Genomic DNA, 24,965 nt, shown 5'->3' on the forward strand with positions numbered 1-24,965 from the left:
AGTCCATCTTGGGGAAATACCCGTGGGAGGGAGAAGCGGGAGGGAAGATCCCCAGTTTTGGGGAAAAAATCCACCGCTCCTGTCATTCACTCCTCAGTTTTGGCAGCTAATTTCCCTTGAAAACTCAGTGATGCTTTTTTCCTCTGCTCTCCTTTGAAGAAAAGTTAATGGCAGGATCTCTGCACTGTTCTGCCAGGAGCTGTTATGAGCCTTTTTCCAAAAGAGTGAGGGTAAGAGAAGAGGTATTACTAAAAAGAGCTGCTTTTTGGGGGAAGGAGAGGCGGCAGGGGCAGAAGTTAGCCTTCAGCTTTCAGAAGGAGGCAGCACATACTTTACAAGCTGCAAAAATCTGAGCTGTTCCTCATCTCACAAAGCCTTTCTCTGTTTGGCACAAAGTGCTCCCAATCTGGAGAGGAGGAAAAGAAATAAATACAGCAAATGCTGAGGGAGCACAGAGGCCAGAGTTTCCTATGTAGAGTTTATAGGGAAACAAAACTTCTTGGTGAAGCTCTTTCAGTTCTCTGTGTTCCACTTCTGACTGTTTGTGTTTTTTTAAGAAGGTTGTTTCTTGTGCTCAGCGTGTGTTCTAGGCAAGGGCAACTGCCCAAGGGTTTGGAAAAAGAAACTATTAGACATGAAATGGAATCAAAAGCCCAGATCACAAACAGCCATCAAACTTCAGAAGTTCAAGTCCAGATCCACACTTAAGACAACTCTGGAGAAGGGAAGAACATGAAATGTTGGCCAGGGCACAGCTTCCAGCCCTGAGCAGGCTGGCAGCAGGGTCCAAATTTTGTAGCTGATTTTTCTGTCTGTGATGATCTTAACCATCCTTAGACTTGAAAGTGGGGAAGTCTACCTGGGGGTTCAATATTTGTTTCTTTGGCCCACGTCAAAGAAACTGAAATGGAAAGATTTGTGCCCTTGGAAATAATCAGTACAATTATGCTTAACTAGAAAGGAGGACTCAGGCACTGCGATCCTGCAGAATGTATCTCCACTGAGAAATGAGGTACAGAGCAGTTTTTGAAGACCTAGGAACAATTATGCTCAGATAAGAGACGTGGCACAGGTAGCTGTGACAGCTGGTGAAAATGCACTCTATTTAGGACTGGGGAATAGAGAGGTTAGGCTTTCCTAGAGCTAGATAATAAGGAGAAAAATACAGAATCAGTAAGCCAGAAACAGGGGACAAGAAAATTATGCTAAATAAAAAGTCACATTAACTCCTTGAATACTAAATCATTCCACACAATAGAAAGTTTCAGATCTATTGTGGATTTGAAGCCCAGGTTTCATAGATGAAAAAATCAGCTTCACCAATTAAATGCTCATAAACTTCTGAAAAATCCGGGGTTTAAATTTTTCTCTTTCAACCCATCTTGAGGTTAAGTGAAGACCCAAAAGTGGTTCTCAGCATCTTCAATCTTTATGATAGTCAAATAAATAAGCCCAGAAAGTCAAAGATTCCTTGAGTTACAAAACTGAAAAGAGCCTACCTATCTATTTTTAGAGCAGGAAGATGTGGAGTGTTTCTATCCATGTCTACACAGGTTGCCACAAGAAAAATCTTGCTACTGAACAGAGATTTTCTTTGTGACACCTTACAGGGATTTCATGAAGCCACTAGACAGCACAAAATATAGGTGAATGCACACCAATTCCTGCATGCTTATGACCAGGAAATACACAGCACTAGCAGGGGAGGGAAAAAGCATTACATATGACCACATAATGTGATGGATGTACTCAATCCCTTAACCAAACTAATAGTAGTTTGGTTCAGGCTGCAAAGGAGGTAAAGGCCTAAGCCATAAACAGGCTATGAACTCCTCTAGATTCAATCAGTTCTCTGAAAACTCACAAAGGAGCAGACTGACACAGAAAGCATTGATGCATATGGGCTTGGAACACCGATCATGCAATTAACACATGAATAGCGGGTGACTTTTCCAAGACTCATTTATCAAGGAACAAAGAAAGTTGTGGGTACAAGGTGTCTCATGCGTACCTTTACCATTGTATGCAGTTTGACTACGAGCCAACCACTTTATTCCATAAATGTGACAGCCTAAATGAGCCTTCTTTGAGCTCTCCTGGCTAAGCAGCCTGGCTGCATGGTGCTAATCTCCCCTTGAGCTGAGATGCTTCTCAAGGTTGCTTCTTGAGGCAGAGACACCTTTTACCAACAACAGATCTTTGGTAAGCAATTGATATCATGCATAACCTTGTAGTATGGTAACTTTGATTTGTGCCTTGGTAACTTTGATTTGTGCCTTGGTAGTTTTGAATCACTGTTCAAATGATTGTGCCGTACAGTAATAGAGTGAACCTTGCCAGTGAACTTTGTTAAGTTGCATTTTTACAACACCGTATTAAAACCAGTTTCGCTAATAGCTTTGATGGTGATTCTTTAAGCAATCTAAATCAGCCATTTGCAACAGATTGGCATAATCATCAGGATCCTAAATTGGGATTTGCAACACATAGCTGAGGCAAGCAGAGGGTCCTGGCAATGACGTGACTTGACTAGTGTGAGGTGGTGGGAGGAGTGATTAGTGGTGGAGAAAAAAAAGAAGTCTTTCAGTTGAAAGTACATTTAAAAGCCTCTTTTGAGTCCCTGCTCTGAGCACTGAATGCAGAGCAGGTGTCATCTTGGAAGTTTCCAGCTGTGGGTTTATGAAGAGCTTGTGGGAATGTGCACTGCACACTCTGGGGTGGTAACGCATGACTCACACCTCCTCAGAAAGCTCCTGGGTGGACTAGCAGGAGCAGTCATGAGAGTTAACTATGATACAATACAGAAATAGGAATTTTTATGTATAGGAGGAGGGTCCTGTGCCCAAAGCACTTGCACAGTACCTGCTGGCATTTCTTATACAACATGTGCATGGCCACCCTAAACAAGTAACAACAGAATGAAAACAATGTGATTCTCTGGCCTAGCATAGGAGAGAGCTAGAAGAGGCAATCAAGATTTAAGAAGGCTCTAAAGAGAACTGATCAGTCCCCAACTTTTTTGCTTATTCTAAAACATGAGAACAGGAGCTCACTTAGCAAAATTGAAAGTCTTCATAACAGGAGACACTCCCTCAGCCAGCTTGTCATCAGCCTGTGAAATTTGCCATCTCCTGGACCAAGTTAGAAGGTCAAATGTTGGAGCAAACATTGAGAAGAGGTCGGGAGGTCCAGTAACAATATTTACAGTTAGGCAAGCTAAAAAAGGTACTTTTAAATCCCATAAGCCAATAGCAGGATAAAAATAAATATGCTTTTCAGTTCCCTACAGGCAACGGCACAATTGCTGACCAGACTAGGAGTGATACCGTGCATTAGGGAGGTTATACACCAATTGTCTCTAAGTGAGACCTAGGACTCCTTTTTAACAGTAAGAAGTATCTCCCGTTAATCCACTTTCTCCCTCACAAAAATTCTCTTTTATGTGTGTTTCAAAGAAGTTTGTTTTCCAGTTGTGACTTCTAGGAAGACCAACAAAACCTCAAACTATGCACAGAAAGATGTAGAAAGGAAATTGTGCTGAAGTGAAAAAGCAAGCCACAAGGCTGTATAGCAGCCTCACCAGATCTATGCCAGCCATCCAAGTGCTAAGACAAAAGATAAAACTTGGATTTAAATCTTTTAATTAAAAAGATTAATTTACCTATAAAAAATTAAACTTCAATGTCAATTCATTTGAATTATGCATTTTTCTTCCCAGACATCTTTATTTGTGGCTTCAAAGTGAAACTTTCATCTTCCCCTGTTAAGCATCTGCCATTAAAAAGAAACCAGGCAGGCAGACCAGTAACCTGATGAGATATAACAGAGTGCTTCCTGAGATAGCTGGGATCAGAAAAACACATTTGGGATAGAAACAAATAAAACAACCCAACAAGATCCCATCACCAATTTCTTTTAACTTCAGGAAATAAAGCTTTATAAATTAGAAAAGAAGTATGGCTTTGACAGTCACACTCTGGCTGATTTATCTGCACTTCTTTATGCTATTATTCCCCCGACTCTCTCCTCCAACCCTTCCATAGAGATTTGCAGGGGGGGGAGAGAGGAGGAGGGAGCCATACAGGACAGTTCTTTTCAGTAGCAAAAGACCTATAAAATCTGTTTAGCTGTGTACCTCAGCTGCTGCAGTTCATGATCTGGCATCTTAACACAACCCCGTTTCATCGGTGATTTAAGCTAACGTACCGGACTTTGAATGGGAGAGACTGAGACAACATCCGTTCCACCACTCCCACCATGGCAGCAGTAACCAGGGGAAAGTCAGAGGGCGGCTGAAATCAGTAACACTCACACATTATTGCTATGGCTAAGTCTGTCAGAGCCCGAGATGAATATTCCAGAACAGAGCAAAGATTGGGCCTGACACGAAATGGCTCCAGAGTTTTATTAGGTTTGTAGTTTTATATTTTCTTATTCATGCATGGGTGTTATGTTCTGTATAAATGGGTGTTTAAGGGACATGCACCAGATGAATGTCATCCATATTTGTATTGCAAAAGAGGCTATATATTGTATGTTGCGTCTTTCTTTTTGTAGTTTCTTAGTCTTTGGATAAAAAAATTTACAGTCCTCTGGGATGAGAAGCAAAAATAATACCTCACCATTTAGGGAATCATTCATACATCAAAAGTAAAAAGAGTAAACAGATAAAATAATCATTCTGGAAAGCAGACCCTACTCTGAAAATTTTTGGCAGAAACTGGTGAATACTTTGCATGCAAAATACATCTGCAGAAATAAAGACAGGTTTACAAGCAACTTGCAAGGAAAAAAGATTTAAAATAATTGGATAGTTTACTTCCAGTGCTCAGTTTTTTACCAGATCTACAGCAGGAAGATTTTAGACAGGCAGATAAATAGAGCTAGCTATAGGCATGACAGTGCGGACTTTTCTGAAATACCCACAAAACAAATGGAAAGTCCCACTTACCACTGTAAATCCCATCTCCCACATCCCACCTTCAGTCTAGGCTTAATGAGGGGATGCAAGAAGTGTGTTAACAACTGGGATAGACTTTGGAGTTTGTGTTTTTTTGTGGCTTTAATGTGTGCCTTGAGGCTGTGATGTGCTTACAGGTTCTTGGTTTTTTTGTGGGTTTGTTTTTTTTTTATTTGCTGGCTTCTGCAGCAACAGCCACTTTGTGTTTTCCAGTGCTGTAGAACCTTTACGCTCCTTCAGTGATTTCCTAGAACAGTGTCAGTCTGATATCACCAACCATGGGGCAGTGTCCTTGCCCCAGCGGACTTCAGTAGCGTTGCTTGGGTTCTGTAATTTGGCCAGGATATTGACAGTCTGCATTGAGAGAGAGAAAGCCTTTTGGAAAGAAAATCTCAAGCGCTTACAAAAGAGCTACTCCTGTGACATGCCTGTATGGTGTGTGCAACTCAGCCATCCAGAGTTTAAGGAACTTGTCTCACTGTATTTTTAACTAAAGTAACCCTGTTACTACAGCCCCTCAAACAGGATCTCACTCCTCATTCCCAGAGGTGCACTACACCATGTGTGGCATTCATTTGACCCTGGTAAAGCTAGTTGAGAGAGCTAAACTCGGAGGAAACTAACCACTTTTTGGCAGGGTTAGTGTTCTGGTTTGCTGTCCTGCAGTGAATCATACAACTGCCAATGTCTAAGATTGTGTGGCCATGAGAGCATGCAGAGGCAGCAGGATCTCTCGTTTCAGTGGCAGCTACCCCTCACTTCAGATGAGTTAGATGAAGGTCCAAGCCTGGGTCTAGCCAGTGGAAGAAGCAGGGAAGGCCCAAACAGTAGCGATGATTGTTCTCATTAGCAGATGGCACTCAGACTGCAAGATTTTGGACTGCTACCTGAGAGTAAAGCCTTCGCAGGGCTAGCTAGAGGCTTAGGCAAGAGATTCACTATGCCATAGTTAGTTAAAAGGCAGGTGTGAACCAGGATATGATGCTTAGGAGCAAGAATGATCCTATGCTCTTCTCCCCCAGCCACAGGGACCTGCAAGTCTGATAGCATTACCTGTGCTGGTCCCAGGAACCAGTAACACACACTAGAAGACAGACAAGTGTGATCACAACATGTTGAAAAGGAGACTTTTCCTTACAGACAGTACTGATTGGTCCTTTGTTCTATAGTCAGATGTAGTGTTTTTTCTCTCCCCTATACATTCCTCCTGCCTGCTCTACCTGGACACGGCCAGCCTTCCCACTTCAGGTGAACATTCACTTATGCCCTTCCCAAAAGTGGGGATGATATTTTTCATCTTGAGGAACTGGACCACAGGTTTTAGGGTATTTGGGGGAAAATGAGGCACATATGGAGTCACATATATCCTTGGAGTTATCCCACAGAACTCAGACGCATCACACCAGAGGATGGTCTGCTCCCTCATATCCCACCTTGTTGAGGGATGGTGAAAGAAAAGTATCAATGTCTTTCGGAGAGAGCAAGCCTGGCACCATGCTGTGTACTGGATAGGCCATGTCCATGGCGAAACCCTGCATGTGAAGGTAAAGAAGGGAAAGAGGAGAAAGGGGCTATTGATAGAGAGTATATCATATAGTCGGTTAGCTGGACTGACCCATTGGGCAGTGAATCCGCTCTCACTGAAACAATAGTTTCCTCCCAAAAGAGTCCTCCCACAGAAGAATACAAGGGACTGCTGTTATATGGGATTCTTCTACTGGGTTCAGGGTTAAGGTAGGATTAAGACAACCCTGCAGCAGAAAAAAAAGGCAATGATGTGCTGTTAGAACAGTCATTTCCTCAGATATATCTAAAAAGTTGCCCACCAAGTCCTATAAACTACAGAAAAGAGGCCGTGCTGCCAGAGGACACTGACTGCAGATCATTCAGGCCTTGGGCCTGCTGAGGGCGAAGCTGCTGTATGAGTGGTGCCACCTCTTTGGCCTCACAGGGATGAGGCATGCCCAGACCTCCCTGGGCTGCATGAGAGGCCATGTGGCACCAGACATAGGAGTTTCACTCAGACCTGGGGCTGCCATAACAGTAAATAACAGGACATTTTCCCCCACTGCCTTGTAGGGCTGGTTCATTGAAGACCAGAGTGCACAGCACCTTGCCTCCATGTCCAATAACCACAGAGGAGCCAGAGCTCTGGTCACAGCTAGAAACGCTCAAAGTTGCAAGGGAGGGGAAATGGGCTGTATAAAAGTTACCTGAGGAAGCCCAGACACTTTTGAAGAGGAGATTGGGAGGGCAGGAGTCACTTGAGTTGGGGGGTGCTGCCACCTCTCTTGAGGTAAGGGGAGAGGACCCCAGAGGCTGGCAGCTACAGAAGTTTATTAATAATAACAGATTTCTGTGCCTACTTTATAAAGCTCATACGACTGAAGCAGGAAGAGCAGAGAGGGAGCAAGGCCCAGGAGGCACAGTCTCCCTGCAGGGGTGGGGAAGAGGGTTAAGTGCCGCAGGATCTGAGATAACAAGATGGTGCCTGTGCAGCGCCAGAAGCTGAAGGGACACTCAGGGCCTTCCACGGTAGGGGCCCCACGCCCCACTGAGAGTGGTAGCAAGTCAGTGTGGCTACACTCCGTTCAGAGGACAAGGTCAGCCAGCAGCCACACGAAACCATCCCAAGACAACCCTCCTGCCGCCCCCATGCTGCACCGCCAGCTTGGCCTGTCCTGCTCACAACACCTGCATATCCACCACCAGTGGGACCCCTATCCCCTCATTCCACCATCTTCTCCTCAGCTACAACCTTTAGGGGTACCATCTCTCACCAGATACTTCTTTTACACATTGAGATACAGATACATCTCACCACACCTGCATCTTGCAGATCTGAGTGCACAAGGAGTGGGTTTTACTTAGTGAGTAATTATAAACCTGATTATGGTGGTGGCAACACACAGTTCTCCTGGCTGGCCAACAGCAAAACTTCACACTGAGGCATCTTTGTGAGTGGGAGTCCTCTGCAATGTGAAGTACCCATTAAACCATGGCTAAACGGATTTTTGTGTCTTTTGCCAAAAAGTTGCCTCCCTCAGCTTCATTCCAGCCCATGCCTGAGGACTGAACCATGCACCTGCTTTTCTGCTCACCCTCAGCTATCAAACAGGTATAGCACCTCCACTCATTTAACCACTAAAATGGAAGCTTTCAGCTCAAGTCACCATTTCTTAGTCTTTCCTGAAAAATATGAGTTAATTTGTTGTTTCTCTTCTGAGAACCAAAAAAGGGCGATGCTCCATGCATGCAATAACAGCACACAGAATTATGAGCTTCTCCAAGTACAAAGGGGTGCATGAGCATTTTGACTGCCATTTCCCCATCCCTGGCTTATGAGTCAAATGTTTATAAAACTCTCTCTGAGAAAAGGCAATACAAGAAATGAGCTCCGCTACTGTAATCTAGACTGCCCCAGGTATGTAAACACATAACAGAAACATTTGAATTGGACACCAGAATGATGGAAAAGCCCATGTGCAGAAGCTGCAAGTTACCATACACCTTGACATACTCCTTTGAACCAGGCGAGTTATAATTCCTTGTCAAATTATATGAATCAGATGTGTGACTCTCTAATTACAGCTGTGAAAACCATTATACTCAGGATCTTAAAACTTTCTATTCAAAATAACCCTTGAGGAAGAAATTTCTCACGAAGCTGCTTGGTCAAGGTTCATCGAGTGCTGGAAATTCTGGGGGAATCCTGTCAGGAGGTTTAGAGAAATGAGAACAAGCAAATGAGGTGAGGTACCGATATGTGGATTGTTCAGGCTCTTTTTTTTTTTAATTTAGGGTTTTAATTTTTGTGGATATTTATGCATATTTTCAGCAGTTCTATTTTTGCACTCACACAACTCCAAATAATATTTTTGGGAATTAAAAAAAAAAAAAGTCCCAAATTCACCACAGACTTTAGTTATGTGAGAAAAATAACTGCTCCTACCAAGCTAACAAGAGCCAAAGAGCAACCAATCATTCTTCTGTAACCTGTTTTGCTGAAGGAATGTTTCTTCAGAAAATAACAACACAACAATACTCTGTACTCTGACAGGACTTGTGTGAGAACAAAGTTCTGCTGTCCCTAGTTCTCCAAGCATTGTATAAATATCAGTGAATTTAATTTCACAATCCCCACATGGAGCAAGAGGTGTTTTCCTACCTATTTTACAGATACTAAGTCAAGGCAGAGATGGTTAAATGATCACTGATGCACTCAAAGATGCACACAAGTAGAAAGTGAGTGACAGAAGCAGGAATGAAAGACTGAGCATCTGTGTTTGGATGGGTGGATTGCCATGGAGCAGCAGTGTGTTCTGTGGTTTCATCTCTGCTTCTCACTGACTAAATGCTTAATCTCCACTATTTTTTTGAAGAAATTGTGAAAGATTGTTTTATTTAGTCATCAGAAATCACTCTGTTACTTCACACAATGTAGAGAAGAACATTAACTGAAGCTGTCAGTAAGAGATGATACACAGTTACTTCCCTGCCGAATGTACTTCAGCATCAACTGGAAACAAATTTTGACACACTTTCCAAAGTTCAGGCACATAGCTGTGTTTGCACCTCTTTCTTGATGGAGCTAGAGTCATGCTCAGCCATGTTGGTATAGGAAGCAAACCCCAGAGCCGAAGCAAAACAAACTAAATTATATTAAACATAAATTCTGACTCAGAATGACCATACAGGTTCTTGATGCAACTATTCTACTTTAAGTTTGCACCTTTTCTTAGGTGATTCAATATTAAATGTTCATGCACATCCCTGTGTGATTTCAGGTTGTGGTCACACATTTTTTGCTGACTGGAGCTGAAGCACTGGAGGGGGGAGGTTCATCTTCATCACCACTCTCAATTATTATTGCTGCCTCAGTGTAACTGCTCAATCACTCTATCAAGACTGTCTGGGCTAGGAACCCTCCATTACTAAAGTGTCTAAACTAATCCAGAACACTGTGAAAGAACTTATTTAGGGAATATGCAATTAAATCTTCTAAGGAAGAATTAAGTCCCCTGACTTCACAAGTCTGGACAGAGACAGAAATAGCAGCTCATTTAGATAGGCCTTCATCCATCTTATTGCAATGGGATAATTGTTTGCATACTTGGATCTTGGCTGGTCATGTTAGCTGAAGATCTAGTTTTTCTGGGATGATCAGAAGACCATGAGATACACAATCTGGGTTCTTCTTAACTTAGATGTGAAGAATAAGGAAAACAGATACAAACACAAATACAATAAAAAAATATTCCTTCGTAATATAAACGTGGGTTATTTTCATCTTTTGTCCATAGTGATACCTTGACTGGCAATCCACACTGATCAGAGAGACATCCAGCAAAGGATTAATATGCTACAAGAAAATATAATATGCTGCTGTTTTCTTTTAACAGAAACAGATCTGAACTCCATCTTCATGTGCTAGATTCTTGGGAGCTGATTCTGGACCAGCTCCTTAGCCAGCCCCCATTTTTGGCATGCAGCTGTGAAAAAGTTGCCGAAGGGAGTTGTGTCAAAGGGCTTTTGCTTTGCTCTTAATGGCTCCACGTACAGTCTGAAGGAATCTGAAACGCTCACGAAATGTGGTTTCCCCTCTGGTGTTTGCTGTTCAGCTGGCTCAGCAGCTCAACCATTTAAAACCATTGTGAGTGGATTTAGCACTTGTGAAATAATGCTGGCCTATTCAGATTCAGACAGGGATGGCAAAGTCCACCAGCACAATAAAAGCCCCTCTCCCCTCCTTCTCAGATGAGGAGCCAGGATGCAACAGAGTTTGAGGGAGAAGACTACTCCTATCCAGGTGCAGCTATACAGATCTTGGGGAAAAGAGATAGGGGCCTACCAAAATAAAAAAACTAACACATGCGCAGAGGAGCCAGTATCTTCATCATGCCAGAAAAAGAAAAAAAAAACAACAACCCACAAAACAAACACACCAAAACCCAACTACTTCAGTATAGGAAGCAAATAATGAAGGAGAGGAAAAAAAAAAACAAACCAGGAGTGCAGCCCCAGAAGAGAGCTCCAGTGAAGTGTGATCCACAAAACAGGTTATGAATGTTAGTAAGCAAAAGGGGGAGAACAGATACAGAGAACTGAGAGTCCTGGAGGTCTCCATTCCAAGAAACCAGAGAAGATGGAACTCCCCACTTCATCCTAGCCTGAGCAACTAAGTATAGCAAGAGATACGTTTCACATCTGAGCTGATCTAATAATACTAATAATAATAATTCTGCTGAGACCATGAAAAGAAAGAGATAACTAAAGCTATCTCTGATGTTGACAGCGTTGCAGGCCCACGGTTGATCTGTATCTTTACACAGAGATTTGAACTCAGGACCAGGTTTAGACAGGCAGCTCAAGAGCAGATGGCAACAGGTCTTGGTGGCTACTAATTAGGTTAGCTTTTGGTTAGCGAAGTTGAGCTGAGCAGCCCACTGTTTTATTTCCAACCCCCTCTGTGCTACCTTCAGCCACAAGCCTCCAGGCATATCCCTGAGTTATTGGAGTCGGTCAGTTTTACAGTATTCACTTTTTTGGGCCATGGCAAAATGGCAGTTCTTTTACAGATTCCCAGGTGGGGGAACAGGCTCAGGGTTCGGATGAGGGCCAGCATGGTGGTGAACTCAGGTGTTTACAGCCAGAGTGGGGCAGGGTCGCTTTAAAGGCTTCCTCTTGCCTCACTCGCACAATATACAAACAGGGACATTATCTCTCCTGTGGGAGCAACTGACTCAGATGCTTGGCCAGCTGCAGGGAAAGGTGTCTCTGTAGCCGCCAACAGCTAGCTAAAAAATAAAAAGATGCATCACTTTGTGGCTGCAAGTGATAACAATACATTCCTCTCCATTCTGATCCAAAAGCAATTTTTTTCTTCCTTTGTTCCCCTCCCTGTTTTTTCCTATCTGACGAGAATTTGTTTCTCAGCTAGGAGCCTAGTCTGTCTGTTATTGCTGTGCCTAACATAATTTTTATATTCCTCCCATTTTTTTATTTTACGTATGATGAGATGACTTATGAAAAGTAAAGTTCAGCCAACCAAACCTCAAAGGAATTATGCAAAAGCAAGTAGCACTGAGCTTTACCATAAGCCTTGTACAATTAACCACGTATGTCCATGGACTTGATAAATCTGTTTATGAAGTACATTGAGGGTATATACTGGTGCAGCTCTGGCTGGAGCAGTCTGAAATGATACTGTTCTCGGTGGCTATCCTTCAATCAGAAGACACAATCTCTAGCACTATTCTTGACCTCTCTGAGAAATAAGGGACAGTGCCTAGACGACTGACTCCTCCAGCTGTATCAGCCATTTCCATACACATGGCACATGACAAAGTACTTCTTCATTTGTTATCATCTGCTTAGTAGGCATAATTGTAAGGCTGATTCAGCAGAAATGAGAGCAACACTTGTGGGACGTTTGTTTTAGGACCAGCAAAATACACAGGCTAAGAGAACAGTGCTATTTACTGATCACAATCTTTGTATGGAAAGATCTATATCCTTTGAAGGCTGCCTTCTCCGCTTGGTGCATTGTGAAGGGCAGGTAGGACTCTGTGACTCCTCTTGGTTATGCTATAGATAATATCCTGTGGGCCCAAAACTGTGGGAATATTGTATCTGTTACCAAGCAGCATTCAGTCTGCCTTTTGCCCAAGGCACCTGTATTACGTACACAATCAACGCTAACATGTTGATACCTGTGAGCAAAGGGAAATTCACATTCTGTACTCAAATACTGCAGCAGCCAAGGTGTTAGAAGGATGTATGAAATTAAGGTAGGGAGGGCAGGGAAGGAGAGGAAAGTCTTCACAGCTGCATTCAAATGTAGTGGGTGTAGCTGAATGAAGGCCTTCAAAGTGGAAGACTGAAGAGGTATCCTTTGAGGCAGTATATTTTCAGAAGGTAGATTACAAGGTAAGACATTTTCAAAAGACCCAATGAAAACAAGAATATTTGGTGCCAGGGTCAAGAACTGAGGAGAACAATTGTAACAATGTCACTAAATGTTTATCTTCTTCTCAAGTAGGGATAAATATAGAATAAGAGTCAGTGGTGATGATGAACATATTAATAAGTGGAAAGAAGTTTCTTTTGCCCATCTTCTCTGGTCATATCATCAGCAGCATCAGAATATCAGGGTGCCCAAACAAGATATGAGAAACTGTGAATAAGAAAAAAGGGGAAGACTGGCATTTGGTTGTGTTTTTTCAGAAAAAGACTGTAGTGACTGCACAGAAAAGCACCACAAAACCCCTCCACAGGGCTACTGCACAACACATTGACAATAAAGCTGAGCTTTTCCAATGACAGTGAGGTCTGCTGGAGGAGGCAGAAACCAGAAAAGGAAAAGTGTGATCAAAAGTGAATAAACTAGAAGAATAAGCTCCTCCATCACTTAATGCTAGGTATGTATAACTGTTTCAACATACACCTAAAACTGAGAGCTAATATGATCTGCTTCTCTGAGCTCATGCCAATTAATGACCATCACAGCCACCATGCTGCCTCAAACACAGGCATCCAGTGCCTAGTCTGCCCCACGTGGTCCAGGGTTTTTTCCCCCTCCTTCTCCCTAACTCTTCCATCCTCCTCAAACATTCAGGAGTTCATTTGGACACAGCTTTTTGGCTACTCCTTATAAGAATCCAGCGCCAGTACAAAACATGTCTGAACCTCACTTGAAATCCAGGTCATTTGTTCTGCATTAGCGGTTCCCACATCTTTTGTCCCTTGGTCACCTTGAAATGAGAAACTACAGGATAAACACCAGACACAGTGACAAAGGAATCATAAGAAACGTCTGTTCCTGCAAAAATTTGTTTCCAGCTCCAGAAACTTGCATGTTCAGTGGCTGAATGCGAATGTGTTTCAGAAGAAGACTACATTTGCAGAATTTGGGCATTCAGTTGTCAGAGAAATGGTTATTCTGCTTTAATCTCCTTCCATTTCTGTTCTGGCCCAGAGGCATTTGCTTCCCCAACACAGTCTCCTAGGGAGGCCTCATTTGCTACACCCCTTCCCAAAGGTCTCCCAAAGCAATGTCTGCTCAGGAGATCTCTGAAAAACACAATTGTCACTAAGGGGATTTGGGCCTCCCTTTAATTTCTGCCATGCTGCACTATAGCTCCTCATTATAAAGTTAGCTCTTAAAGGTTCTTTGTCTCTGCAGGGTTGAAAGTTGCTGACTGAATGTCTGGGCCCAATTTTCCAGCAGTCTTCCTTTAACTGGCCAGTCTCAGCTATGCAAAGTGTTTGCATAATGCTACAAGATCATTCACATCCATCTTATTTAACTTTTTGAACTTGTTTTCCAAAGGGGTTAATGAGAAAACAAAACACAGCCGGATTAGTAAGTCACCAGAAAAAAAGTACTAGCTTAATCTTTTAATATAGAGACCGAACAGCAGTTCTTTTCACAGAGGGAAGAGGACTGACATTTTTTTCTAATCTGAGAATGCAGTTCTCAGGGACAGTGTATGAGAAAACAGCAGTAATCTACAGAACACCCAGGAACAGTTGTTGAAAGATTCCCAGGGTGTTACTTTTGGCAGGACATCAGGTTCCAGTGAAACCCACTGAAAACACTAGACTAACAACAATAATAATAATATTTTACACAGATGAAGTGTCTTTCATCTAAGGGTCACAAGAAGGCTTCAGCAAATGGTGAAAGAGCTCCTTGAGGAGGGGTAAATGAAACTGATGCTCTGTAGATGTTGCCACTGATTCACTGATGTAGAAGATAGGTTATTGTGTACAGAGTGTTAGAGGGTACAGAAAGAAAAGAGTTAACATGTACAGGCAAGCTTAGGAGCATTCTTCATAGTGAACTTGCATAGACATAGTAACCTATTTTTTAATGTTTTCAGTAAATCAGCTGCTGACATTCCACATACACAATTTGAGCACCTGTACACAAATCAGGTAACCAAAGATTACACTGTGAAAATACACAAAGTACTAGGTGAGTTCGTGCACAACTACTTGACTCTGATGTGAAATTCTAAATACTATGCTAGCAATTCCTGCTTGGCACGCTCCTGTACGTTTTCTGAGACCAGTCTGGGACTTTAAAAATATGTATAACCATGTACAAGCATATGAAGAGTTAGGGACTAGAAATAAGAGACTGGGGCGGGCCACTTGTGAACTGCTAAAAGTTTTGGATCCAGACCCATACTTTGCACTGTTAGCCCGTCTCTGGGGGAACCATTCCACAGTGCGGCTACCTTTCACAAAACCCAGGATGCTGCATCAGTCTGTGCCACATATGAGCCTCAGCCTATACTTCGTATATCATACTGTGAAGTTGATGCTTGTGGTGTTACAGTGGCAAAACTTCCAGTGGAGATACAGCTTCTACTGCATGATTAACCACTTGTGTGGCTTAATTGGATTGCTAATGAGTTTTTGGCACAAGTATATCATCAAATGTTGCTACACTGACCTTACCTAAGTGACCTTAAGAGGACAACATATATTGAGATAAGTGGTTCCTTTCCTCAGGGTCTCTCAGTGTATATTTCATATGAGGATTACATCTTGCTCTTTGTAGACATTTCCAGAGTCAACATCACCCTTATTTCCCAGCCCAGCACTCTCATCAGACAGCAAAAGCTGTTGAGAAGTCATTGTGTCCCAAACACACAGAATTCCTACTCATTGTTTACATGAAGGAAATTATGTGAAATAAGTCATGTTTCCTCTGTGTCATAAGGGTAACAACAATAGCAACAAAAGTTTTGTCATGACTCCCCCAGTCTAAGACAATGACTAACAACCAGAAAGATTAGATATCAGGATGATCTAATAGCCTGCTGCTCCCAAAAGAGGGAGGCCCTAAGCCTTTTCAGCCTACGACCCTTTGCTCCTCCTTATCTGCTGCTCCCAGAGACACATCCCACCTTGCCCTTGCACTGGCATTTGCCAAACCCTTCTCACAAACAATTCTGCTCATTAAAGCTGGAGAAAATAGTCTATTTTTCTTTCTTTCTTTTTTTTTTTTTTTTTTTTTTAATTTATCTTGGCTTAATGAGCTGAATTGGCTCAGAACAGAATCTTATGAAAGCAAGAGTACAAGAGAGCACAAGGCTCGTAGTAAGAGCATTTACTCTGGACTCTTATTAGATCACCATAGCTACAAGGTGTAACCCTCAGAGTTATGCGGAAGACACTGTCTTGCTGATAGCTTCACTTTTTCGTATACTGACCATAGCCAGTTTCTAACATAATTTGGTCAAATCAGGAAGGGGATTAGCAGAATAACTGGTGTAATTCAGAAGCTGTATTCGGGTACAAATGCAGAACAGAGAATAATTCTGGCCTCTTAGAGCTGTGCCATGCAATACCACAAAAGAATGAAGAGGGGCAATTAGAACTGATGACACACAACTGGAATAGCTTTTATGGGTTGAACATACCATGATGGCAAGGCATCACAGCCACTAAGAGCTGCACAATGCTTTACTCACTATCAGATATACCCACATGTCTTCCCTGTGGTTTGAAACAGCATCTATCACTAGGCTAAAACATACAGAAGCACACTAAGCATCATGAGTCACTGCAGAATTCAAGTCCATTTTCTCCATCCAGTTTTGCTTGCCCTGGACCCAGAGGGCACCTTGTCAGAATCCTTAAAGAATCTTCAACTCCACCCCCAGTGGAATGTCTTCACCTCCCTACAGATGCATGTGCATTTGTCCCTTTCATCACTCAGTTTCTGCACAGAGATGTGTAACTGCTATCATTGGACACAGGTTAAAGGTTTACAAATTGGTCTTAACAGCTGTATTTGGAAGCTAAGTTCTGAGAAAGTGAACTATTCTCATCTTTACAGATTCTGGTTTTGAACAACCCCATAGTTACAGTCAGAGATTTAGAGAGATTTTTGTAGCATTAAAAGAATGGTTTGGAATTTCTCGTCCAGCCATCTGCCCTCAGACTTAGCAGATGACTCACTAGCACTCACCTCCATTTGTTACTGAGCTAAAACTTTTATCTCCTCAGCTTCTTGCAACTTCCACTCTATCTTTTCAGGATCAGAGCCTGTTCTAATATGAAAGAACAAATAATGGGGGAAGTGCAGCTCAGAATTCAAGTTTTCAAAAGTGCTCGTGCTAAATTGCAGCTGAGCTAATATGCACGTATGCACAGAGGCATTTGCACGCATAAATCACTGCTTGCTTACATCTGGCACACACGAAGAACACACTGTTTGGCACACTTTAAATGTGCTTCAACTACTGGACTGCATTCAGGTCTGCAGATAATTTTGAAAAAGCTTCTTTGTAGTCAGGAGACACAAAACCTTACTGAATGTTTTGCTAATATTCTTATGTATCAAAGATGCTCACTGTTGCCTGCCATTTCCTGATGAAGTTTCTGCAGCCTTGCATTGATGAGATTATCAAAATAGGTGCTTTTCATTCTCGGGAAGTAGAAAACTATCTCCGTATCTCAGATGTTACTTGTTTACCCTGCTCAAGTTTGAAGCAGTACTTACAAGCAATCACAGTTCCTGAGCTTACTGCTTAGTTTGACCAAACTCCAATTTCAAGGAAAGCAGCTACCTAAAGCAGCAAGTAGTTATACCATCTTATTCAGATCAAATAGTTTATTGCAGTCTCACAGAAGCTGCTCACCATTTTGCTTGTACATTCAGCCCCAACTATGGAAGATACGGCCAGAGAAGTCTGAGGTAAAAATAGGTGTCACACCTAAACCGTTCTTACTGCCTTGTACCAGATTAAGTGTACATCAAGTACATTTTCCAGAGTGGTTTGTGAGAACCCATGAGTCAGTACAACATTGATCATAGTTCTTTACACTGTATTTTTTCCCCCTGTGAGTTGCTTAGATTCCTTCTGAGTCCTAAATGACAGCTTTTGAGAAAGCAGTATTTTTTTTTACTCCTAACCTGGAAATTTACTATCTGCTCAGAACTGCTTTTGAGTTATGCAAGTCCAGATCTGTACTCCTTTCATAATCATCTACCATGGTAACAAATAGGGCAGCACTATGTCTGGTCCCTCAAGCTCTGTACTTGTGCCAAAGGTAACCAGTTATACTAGCATAATTAATTTTGATGCATTAATAACACAACAGCTTTTGTCTTTACCAGCCAGCATATTTGCCAGTAAGATTCATCAGACATAATTTAGCAAAGTCCTTTCCTCTGTTAACAGGGAGAACAATCCCTGAGTTTAAAGAACAGGGGAGGCATCTTCATTTAGGGATTAATCATCACTTTATAACTCCTGCAAAATTCACACTCCAGGCTCTGATTTAGTTACACACAATAACTGTGGCTTGCTAATTAAGAACAACATGGGTATTAACCTTTCTTCTTTTAGGTTCTTGAATTGCTGATTTAAAATTTCTCAAGTGTGAGAAATGTTTCTAAATATCTGAGGTGTGAAATAGCAAGGACATTTGCATCTGCAGCCAAACCGACAGAGGCTGGAAAGAAAGGCATGATTTACATTCAGTACCTCAACCTATATCTGGAGGACATCTGGAACTCTTCAAACACCAACCTCCACTCTATGAAAGAGGGACTCCTCTCCTGTGGTACAAAGCAGATTCACCCTTTGACTCTATTTGTTGTCACTGAGGGAGCTTTAGCTTGAAATTATCCATTCCCTCCTATGACTTGTGTATGACACAAAGCAAGAAGTACTCCAGAGACATGTGAAGCTGACACTTACAAAGCCTTTCTGAACTCATTTGAAGTCTTGTCTTGGACTTTCACTGGAGTACCTAACAGGTACCCTTGCTTTTCAGTTCATGTAGGTTTTCCCAAAGATCTTGAGACACTCTCTATTGTGAACAGAGATGAAAAGAAAATGGTTTCTGCATCTTACTTAAGAAAGAAAAAAAAAATAGTTCATTTTTTATTTCCAAAGTAGATCTCAATTACTCATTTGTCAATCCCAATAAAGCTACCCTTATAGTAGAAGGAAGATAATTTACAAGGTTCAGTCCACCACACCTACTGGATGTTAGTCTAGTCCCTTATGAGTGGAGTTTGATAGTGTTTCTGAATGGCTGGCATCACGGGATGATACATCATCTTAGCTTAAGACATTTCTTCTGATCATATACTATTAAAAAATATGTGATTAACTTTTACTTCAGTGCTCTATAAATTTTTTTTATTTTCCCGATTCCTTTGAACCTGAACTGGATTTGATAGCAGGTTTGAATTATGAAATTTTATGCCAACTTTGATTCAGTTGCATCAATAGCCTTGACTTTTTTCCCCAGACTTTCACTTTGTTCACTCCTTTAATGCTACCAAGACTTGGTAATCCCTTTGTAAGTGCAGAATTCCTTTCTTAAGGGAGGGGGAAGGAAAAAAGGATTAAAAGCACACAAGATAACTTGCTGTACTAAATCAAAGCTTTCAAGAAAACGTGGCAGAGATGTAAGAGGAGGCTATGAGAACCCTGGAGGCAGTGGCAGAATGCAGCATGTGCACAGGAGCACAGCACCAGTTGGGGCAGGCCTGGGGTCAGACATTAGGCAAATTAGGCATATTCAACCATGTCCCCATCATGAGAGGTTTCACAGGGAACCACATGACTCTCTTCCTATTGACTGTGATGAAGGGATTCTGAAGGTAGATAGTTAAATCATTTCAGCTGGGACATCTTCAGTGCATTCACACTGGAAAGGTCTACTCTTTCTGTTTCCTCAGTGTCAAGACACAATAGCACCTTGACTGAAAACTCGTTCTAAAGATGATTGTGGTATGTAGGGGTGATGGGGGGAAAATGGTCGTGGGGCAGAGTCTACTTTATTACTCAGGGACTTTCAGGTACATCTGCAAGACATGCACATTGCATAGCCCCATGCTGCGGTAGCAGAAACTGTTTGGGGGGCGGGTGGTGTCTTTGGAATAGAAAAAAGTGAATAGAATGAAAACCATTTGTATTGGATGCTACTATTAGATTTCATTGTGGTCTTTCTTTCTGTGGGATCCTGGATTCCCAAAGGAAAAGAATTGCCAGGAAGGTCCTTTCTGTGCATTTTCCAGGTAGCTACAATAATTTCTTACATATGGAGATGTCATTTCCACAATGCAGTGATTTCTCAGTTCAAGGATATATTCCAGAAAGTACAGACTTGCCAACTGTCCAGAAACACTAGGTAGTCCAAATGGGGCTGCTTCTTCATTTAACTGTCAAATTTATAGCTGATGTAAGAAGTGCCTTCTCTGTTTTCCTCTCCATTTCTAGATGTATTCCAAGGGATTAAATGCAGTTTTAAAAGCACTTATGATCTGTTAGCAGTAGTAGCCATCTCTTACCCTAGCTGTAGCTGGAAAAGCTACAGTGATTTTGCTAACATTCCAGTGAACTGATTATTCAGAGAGCATATTTTTGATAGCAAGCCCTTAATTCTTCATCCTGTAGACCCAGCTGGTCCACAGAGACTGACATCATTTGACCACAAAATATAAGATACTAACCACTTCAGCTTTTGCCAGAGTATAAATTGATAGCTGAGCACTGATTAAAATTTCTTTTGGAATTGGTGTCCACTATATATGCTATTATTCACCAGTGGCATGCATTCAATGTCTCTACGCAATTAGCCAATAGGGTTTTTTTCTATGGATATATTTGCCAAGATGAAAAAACAGAAATATTTAAACCATTTCTAGTGTGTTTCCAACTGCTGAACTATGTTTTCTGAACCACATTGTTGAGTTGTGATCTAAATTAATGAATATTCTCCTGAGCAGCTGCTATTTAAACAGTGATTCTCCATTTTCTTTTTTGGTTATGAACTGTAAATCATTGAAGATTAACATGGTCAGGTGGGGCTACACATATGCACAACCTGGGTTTGTTACAAAGCAAGTCATAATAGGCAGCCATTTCTTCCTCTCTCCAGGTTTGACAATCTAGTCTGGAATGATTTTATAGTCTTCTTTGGAATGATGAATATTCTTGAAACAAAAAATGTCCATATTTCCAAATTTATGCCGGTGTTGCTATTGCCAGTTTGACAGCTGTGACATACGCAAATTTCACAAGAAAGTTTTGGTTATTGTTTTGGGATTGGTTTTGTTTTGTTGTTTGGTGGGGTTTTTTCCCAGGCAGCTCAGTGTCCTGAAAGAGCTGATAATGAAATATTGAACAAGCATTGTTAACATTTACTTGGAGCAATATAACAGCTTATCTATAAGTTCTAGTAAAAAAAAAATCTTGATATGGAATAATTTTCCATTGCAGAAAAAGACAGTTCTAATAAATCTTTTCAGAACTGTGTTGACAGCACTAAAATTTTTGAAAGTTTTCTACCTAAATGTTTCAGAAACATTTCATCTTTTCATTTTGAAATAGATCTTTGTTTTGGATTTGATTGTCCTGGTATTTCATGTTACAAAACATTTAAAATATTGTTGGATTAGTTAAAACATTTTCTCTCAACTTAATATATATTTTTTTCCCTTTGACTTTTCTTTCCCAGACAATTTTGAAACACTTAGCACCATCCTTCCAGATCAGAACAAAATAAACTGAATGTAACCAAGTAATCAGGGCATATTACGCACTCTCCTCTGGATCAGAGCCACACAAGATCTGGATCAGTTACAACTTTCTGCTGAAAAGCTTGTCTCTTCATCTCAGGCTGCAGGGACTCACATACTCAGCTTTGGACATCCTCTAGTTAAGATTTCAGTGTCAAAGCATTGGCTATCACAACTGTAATCCTAGTGCTGTAAAACCCACTGAGTGTGTGGTCTTAGCAAATTCCATACTCTGTAGGAAGGTATCTTGAACAAACACTTCATACTTACAATACACTGATCAATAAAATGGAAGAGTTCACATTTTATGAGACTGTTGCATGGAGAACTGAGATTTTCTGCATAAAATATTGACCTTTCTTGATCTTGGAAAACAGAGGAAGAGCTGAAAGCAGTTAGTAACATACTATGTAATTATTGATTATATATAACTGTTGGTTGAGATGCAGGTTTTCTCTAATCTTAACTATACTACAAGAAATTCAATGATGATTACTAGAGCATGTAATTGAGGTTGTAACAGATAAACCCTGGAAAGAGTTGGATATTTACTGGACAAAACCAGCTACTGCTCAAGCTGTTCTAGCATATACCAAGAATCAATCCCTTTCTAATCTGTTCTCAAAAGGTTAACCTATTCATGCATTGCTTCAGATGGCTTTGGTATAGAAAAGTAAAGCAAGCAGAGGATTGTTTTGGTTCAGAATTTGACTTAGATAGTGGCCATGTCTATGGCTGCTGTGTTTTTGTGTTACTTCCAGATACGCAGATATCTCTGTAGATGTTTGTAACCTACGGTTTGGCAGGGCAGGCTTAGCTGCAGCACAGCAGCCAGATGGATTTTGTGTGCTGAAGTCTGTTCGCCAAAGGAAGATGTGACATGTACTGGTATGCCTTGGGCTCTCAAGTAGTTATTTGTTCATGAAGAAATTACTATGCTCATGCAGCCACACATATGACACCCCTCTGGTGCTCTTGGTTATTCACATACTTGAAAGATCCTGAAGAAAGTCATGCAATGCTGAGGCCAAGAGCTAAACACACCACCACCTTCAGGTGCTGTTCCATAGGTGTGTTCTGTTCAAGTAACCATTACAGAAATAGACAAAACAGGAAGATCCTTCAGGTGGTTCAATATCCATCCAGCTTGTCATGCAACTACAATAGTATTAGTACAGTTCCACAGCCTTTTCAAGGGACATAAATCTGTTTAAGCCTTGCATAATCCTACTGACCAACTATTTACATCTTTGGGATTTCATTAAAGCTAAGTGAGTCAATTAAATAACAGAAACTTTTGATGTCAGGACATAATCAGATCTAAATGATACACTGCCTTCGCTGTCTATTTAACTCTGCAATTTACTGTCATTTCAAGTCACGCTAGATTATTTATAGAGAGGAAAATAATAAAAGATACAGATATATGGGAGAGATGTTAGAATGTGTGCTGTTCTCTGGCAGGAAACTAAGCAAAAGCAGAGAAGTTGCTTCAGGGAAAATACAGCTTCCTTTAAAAAAATAAAAACCCAGCACTAAGAAATGTACTTTGCCATCATCACATGGCAAAGTCCCTATAAGCATTCTTGGTTTTGGAATCTCTTGAACTTAAACTTTTTGGTATCAATATCCTGATCCCGCAGAGCCGTTTGAATAAAGATGTTACACAGGTTATGTGGTTAAACTAAAGAATTGACAAAGTCTAACTTTACCTCCAGTGTTAATAGATTGATAGAATAACTGCTGTATCAGCACCAGAGCTGACTCAAGTTTACCAGTGTACAGTGATACGTTTCAAAAGTTTAGGAAGGGTAAGAGATACTCATGAGTCCTTGGGGATCACTGAATTATTCAGTGCTACCTTCTGTGCAAGGCTGATGCTCTATCACTTTGCTGCTTCTGCATTGAATCCAGTACCTGGTATTTTACTAGAATATATGAAGTTGTCACATCTTGGAGGTTTCAAGAGATGGAGAATTTGCCCCCTCTCTTGGCAAGTTATCCTACTCTCTTAATTTTCAATTTAAACTTGCCTTGATTCAGCTTCTTGTTACAGGATTTTTTAATACGCTTTCTCCAGCAATAATACAAAGTTGGTTTAGTACCAGGTAGACTCTACTACTTATTAAGGCTGATTCAAGTCTTCTTTTAAGCAGGACGGCTGGATCTCTTTCAGTTTCCCCTTAGAAGGCATTTATTAGTATTTTCATAATTTGTATGGCTCTTCTCCCATGCACTTTTCAGACTTTATGGGTTTCTCAGCTGTGAGAGAGTTTCTCATTATTCTGATATTAAACTAATGAATCTTATGAATACAGCCCTGCTCCTGTCATCACTGTAGAACTGCCATGTCCCACAGCAAGCTCATGTTCAGCTCCATTTCCATTAGGACGCTTAAATCCATTTCCGAATCACTGCCTTCCAGTTCTTAATGCTCACAAGCTGTACTTCACTCACACTGTACCTAGCAATTAATAAAAAGACTAGATATTAAAAAGGTTACAGTTACCGTTATCAATTATTGCATGCCAAATCAATGCAAACTGGCCTGACAAAACTACCTGGCCTATGACCATGTTGATTAGAATCAAGGCACCCGTATTGATTCAGCCAAGGTGGTTAAATGATCTTCTCTTGCCTTCCCTATCTCCACAAACAAAAATTAATAGATTTTGTTAAAGAAATATTAGTCTTACATGCTTCCTTAACCACATTTGTAGCCTCGTGGTCCACATGCCTTCTGTCACAGGCTACCTCTCATATAGTCTATTCTCTAGGCTTGCAAGGGTCTTTTAATAACACTTCAAGCCAGCTTTGGGCTCAAGAAATGACACAGATAAAAACACTGAACTGTCTCATCACCAGTCAACAAATTGATCCTAGTTTGGAAGGTTCCAGCCCTAGCACTCAACATCTGCCCCAAATCCAGCTACAGCACCAACTAATTCTGGCCACCAGAGCACATCACAGGGGATGTTAAAGGCTGTTAAAGGGCAACAAACCCGGCAAGGTATCATATAACACAAGGAATATTTTCAAATAGTATTTTCTGAAATAAAAAATAATGCAAAAAATTCCAAACCTCACTTTATACTGGGCACAATGTGATATATTCCCTTTCCTCCTCTACTAGTTAAATCTCATATCAAGCTTTCTCAGTATTTGCCCTCCACTATCAAACAAGTTGGGCATGGATTATCCATGTCATTTTGCTTTGCCTTTCTTTGAGTTAACTCTCCTTTAGACTCAAAAGTTTCTTTAGTGCTCAAAGACTTATTACAAGTCAGCAAGAGAAGGCTACACACAACTCCTTTTTGTTTATCTGGTTCTATCTAGGCATGCTGGGGTTTATCTTTTTTTTTAATTCTTTGTGGTTGCTGTTTATCATCTTTCATAGTTACTTGGAAGGGTTTGAAGGTACTTATGCATTCCCATGAAACCCAATTA

The 24,965-nt window shown here is 41.1% G+C and overlaps 1 protein-coding gene across 2 annotated transcripts in view; it reads left to right on the forward strand.

Annotated features, from left to right (window-relative positions):
* Positions 1-24,965, forward strand: part of NINJ2 (ninjurin 2) — a 74,970-nt gene that overhangs the window by 24,939 nt on the left and 25,066 nt on the right. The window contains exon 1 of one of the 2 annotated variants that reach the window (XM_080393545.1): positions 9-12,518. The exons of the other annotated variant lie outside the window; for it this stretch is intronic. Coding sequence (XP_080249671.1) covers positions 12,459-12,518 — 60 coding nt within the window. The 5' untranslated portion in view covers positions 9-12,458. Of the gene's footprint in view, positions 1-8; positions 12,519-24,965 lie in introns of those variants that run through there. 2 annotated transcript variants of the gene reach the window in all.

Source organism: Falco punctatus, assembly GCF_963210335.1.
Source record: "Falco punctatus genome assembly, chromosome: 6".
NCBI classification, from domain to species: domain Eukaryota; kingdom Metazoa; phylum Chordata; class Aves; order Falconiformes; family Falconidae; genus Falco; species Falco punctatus.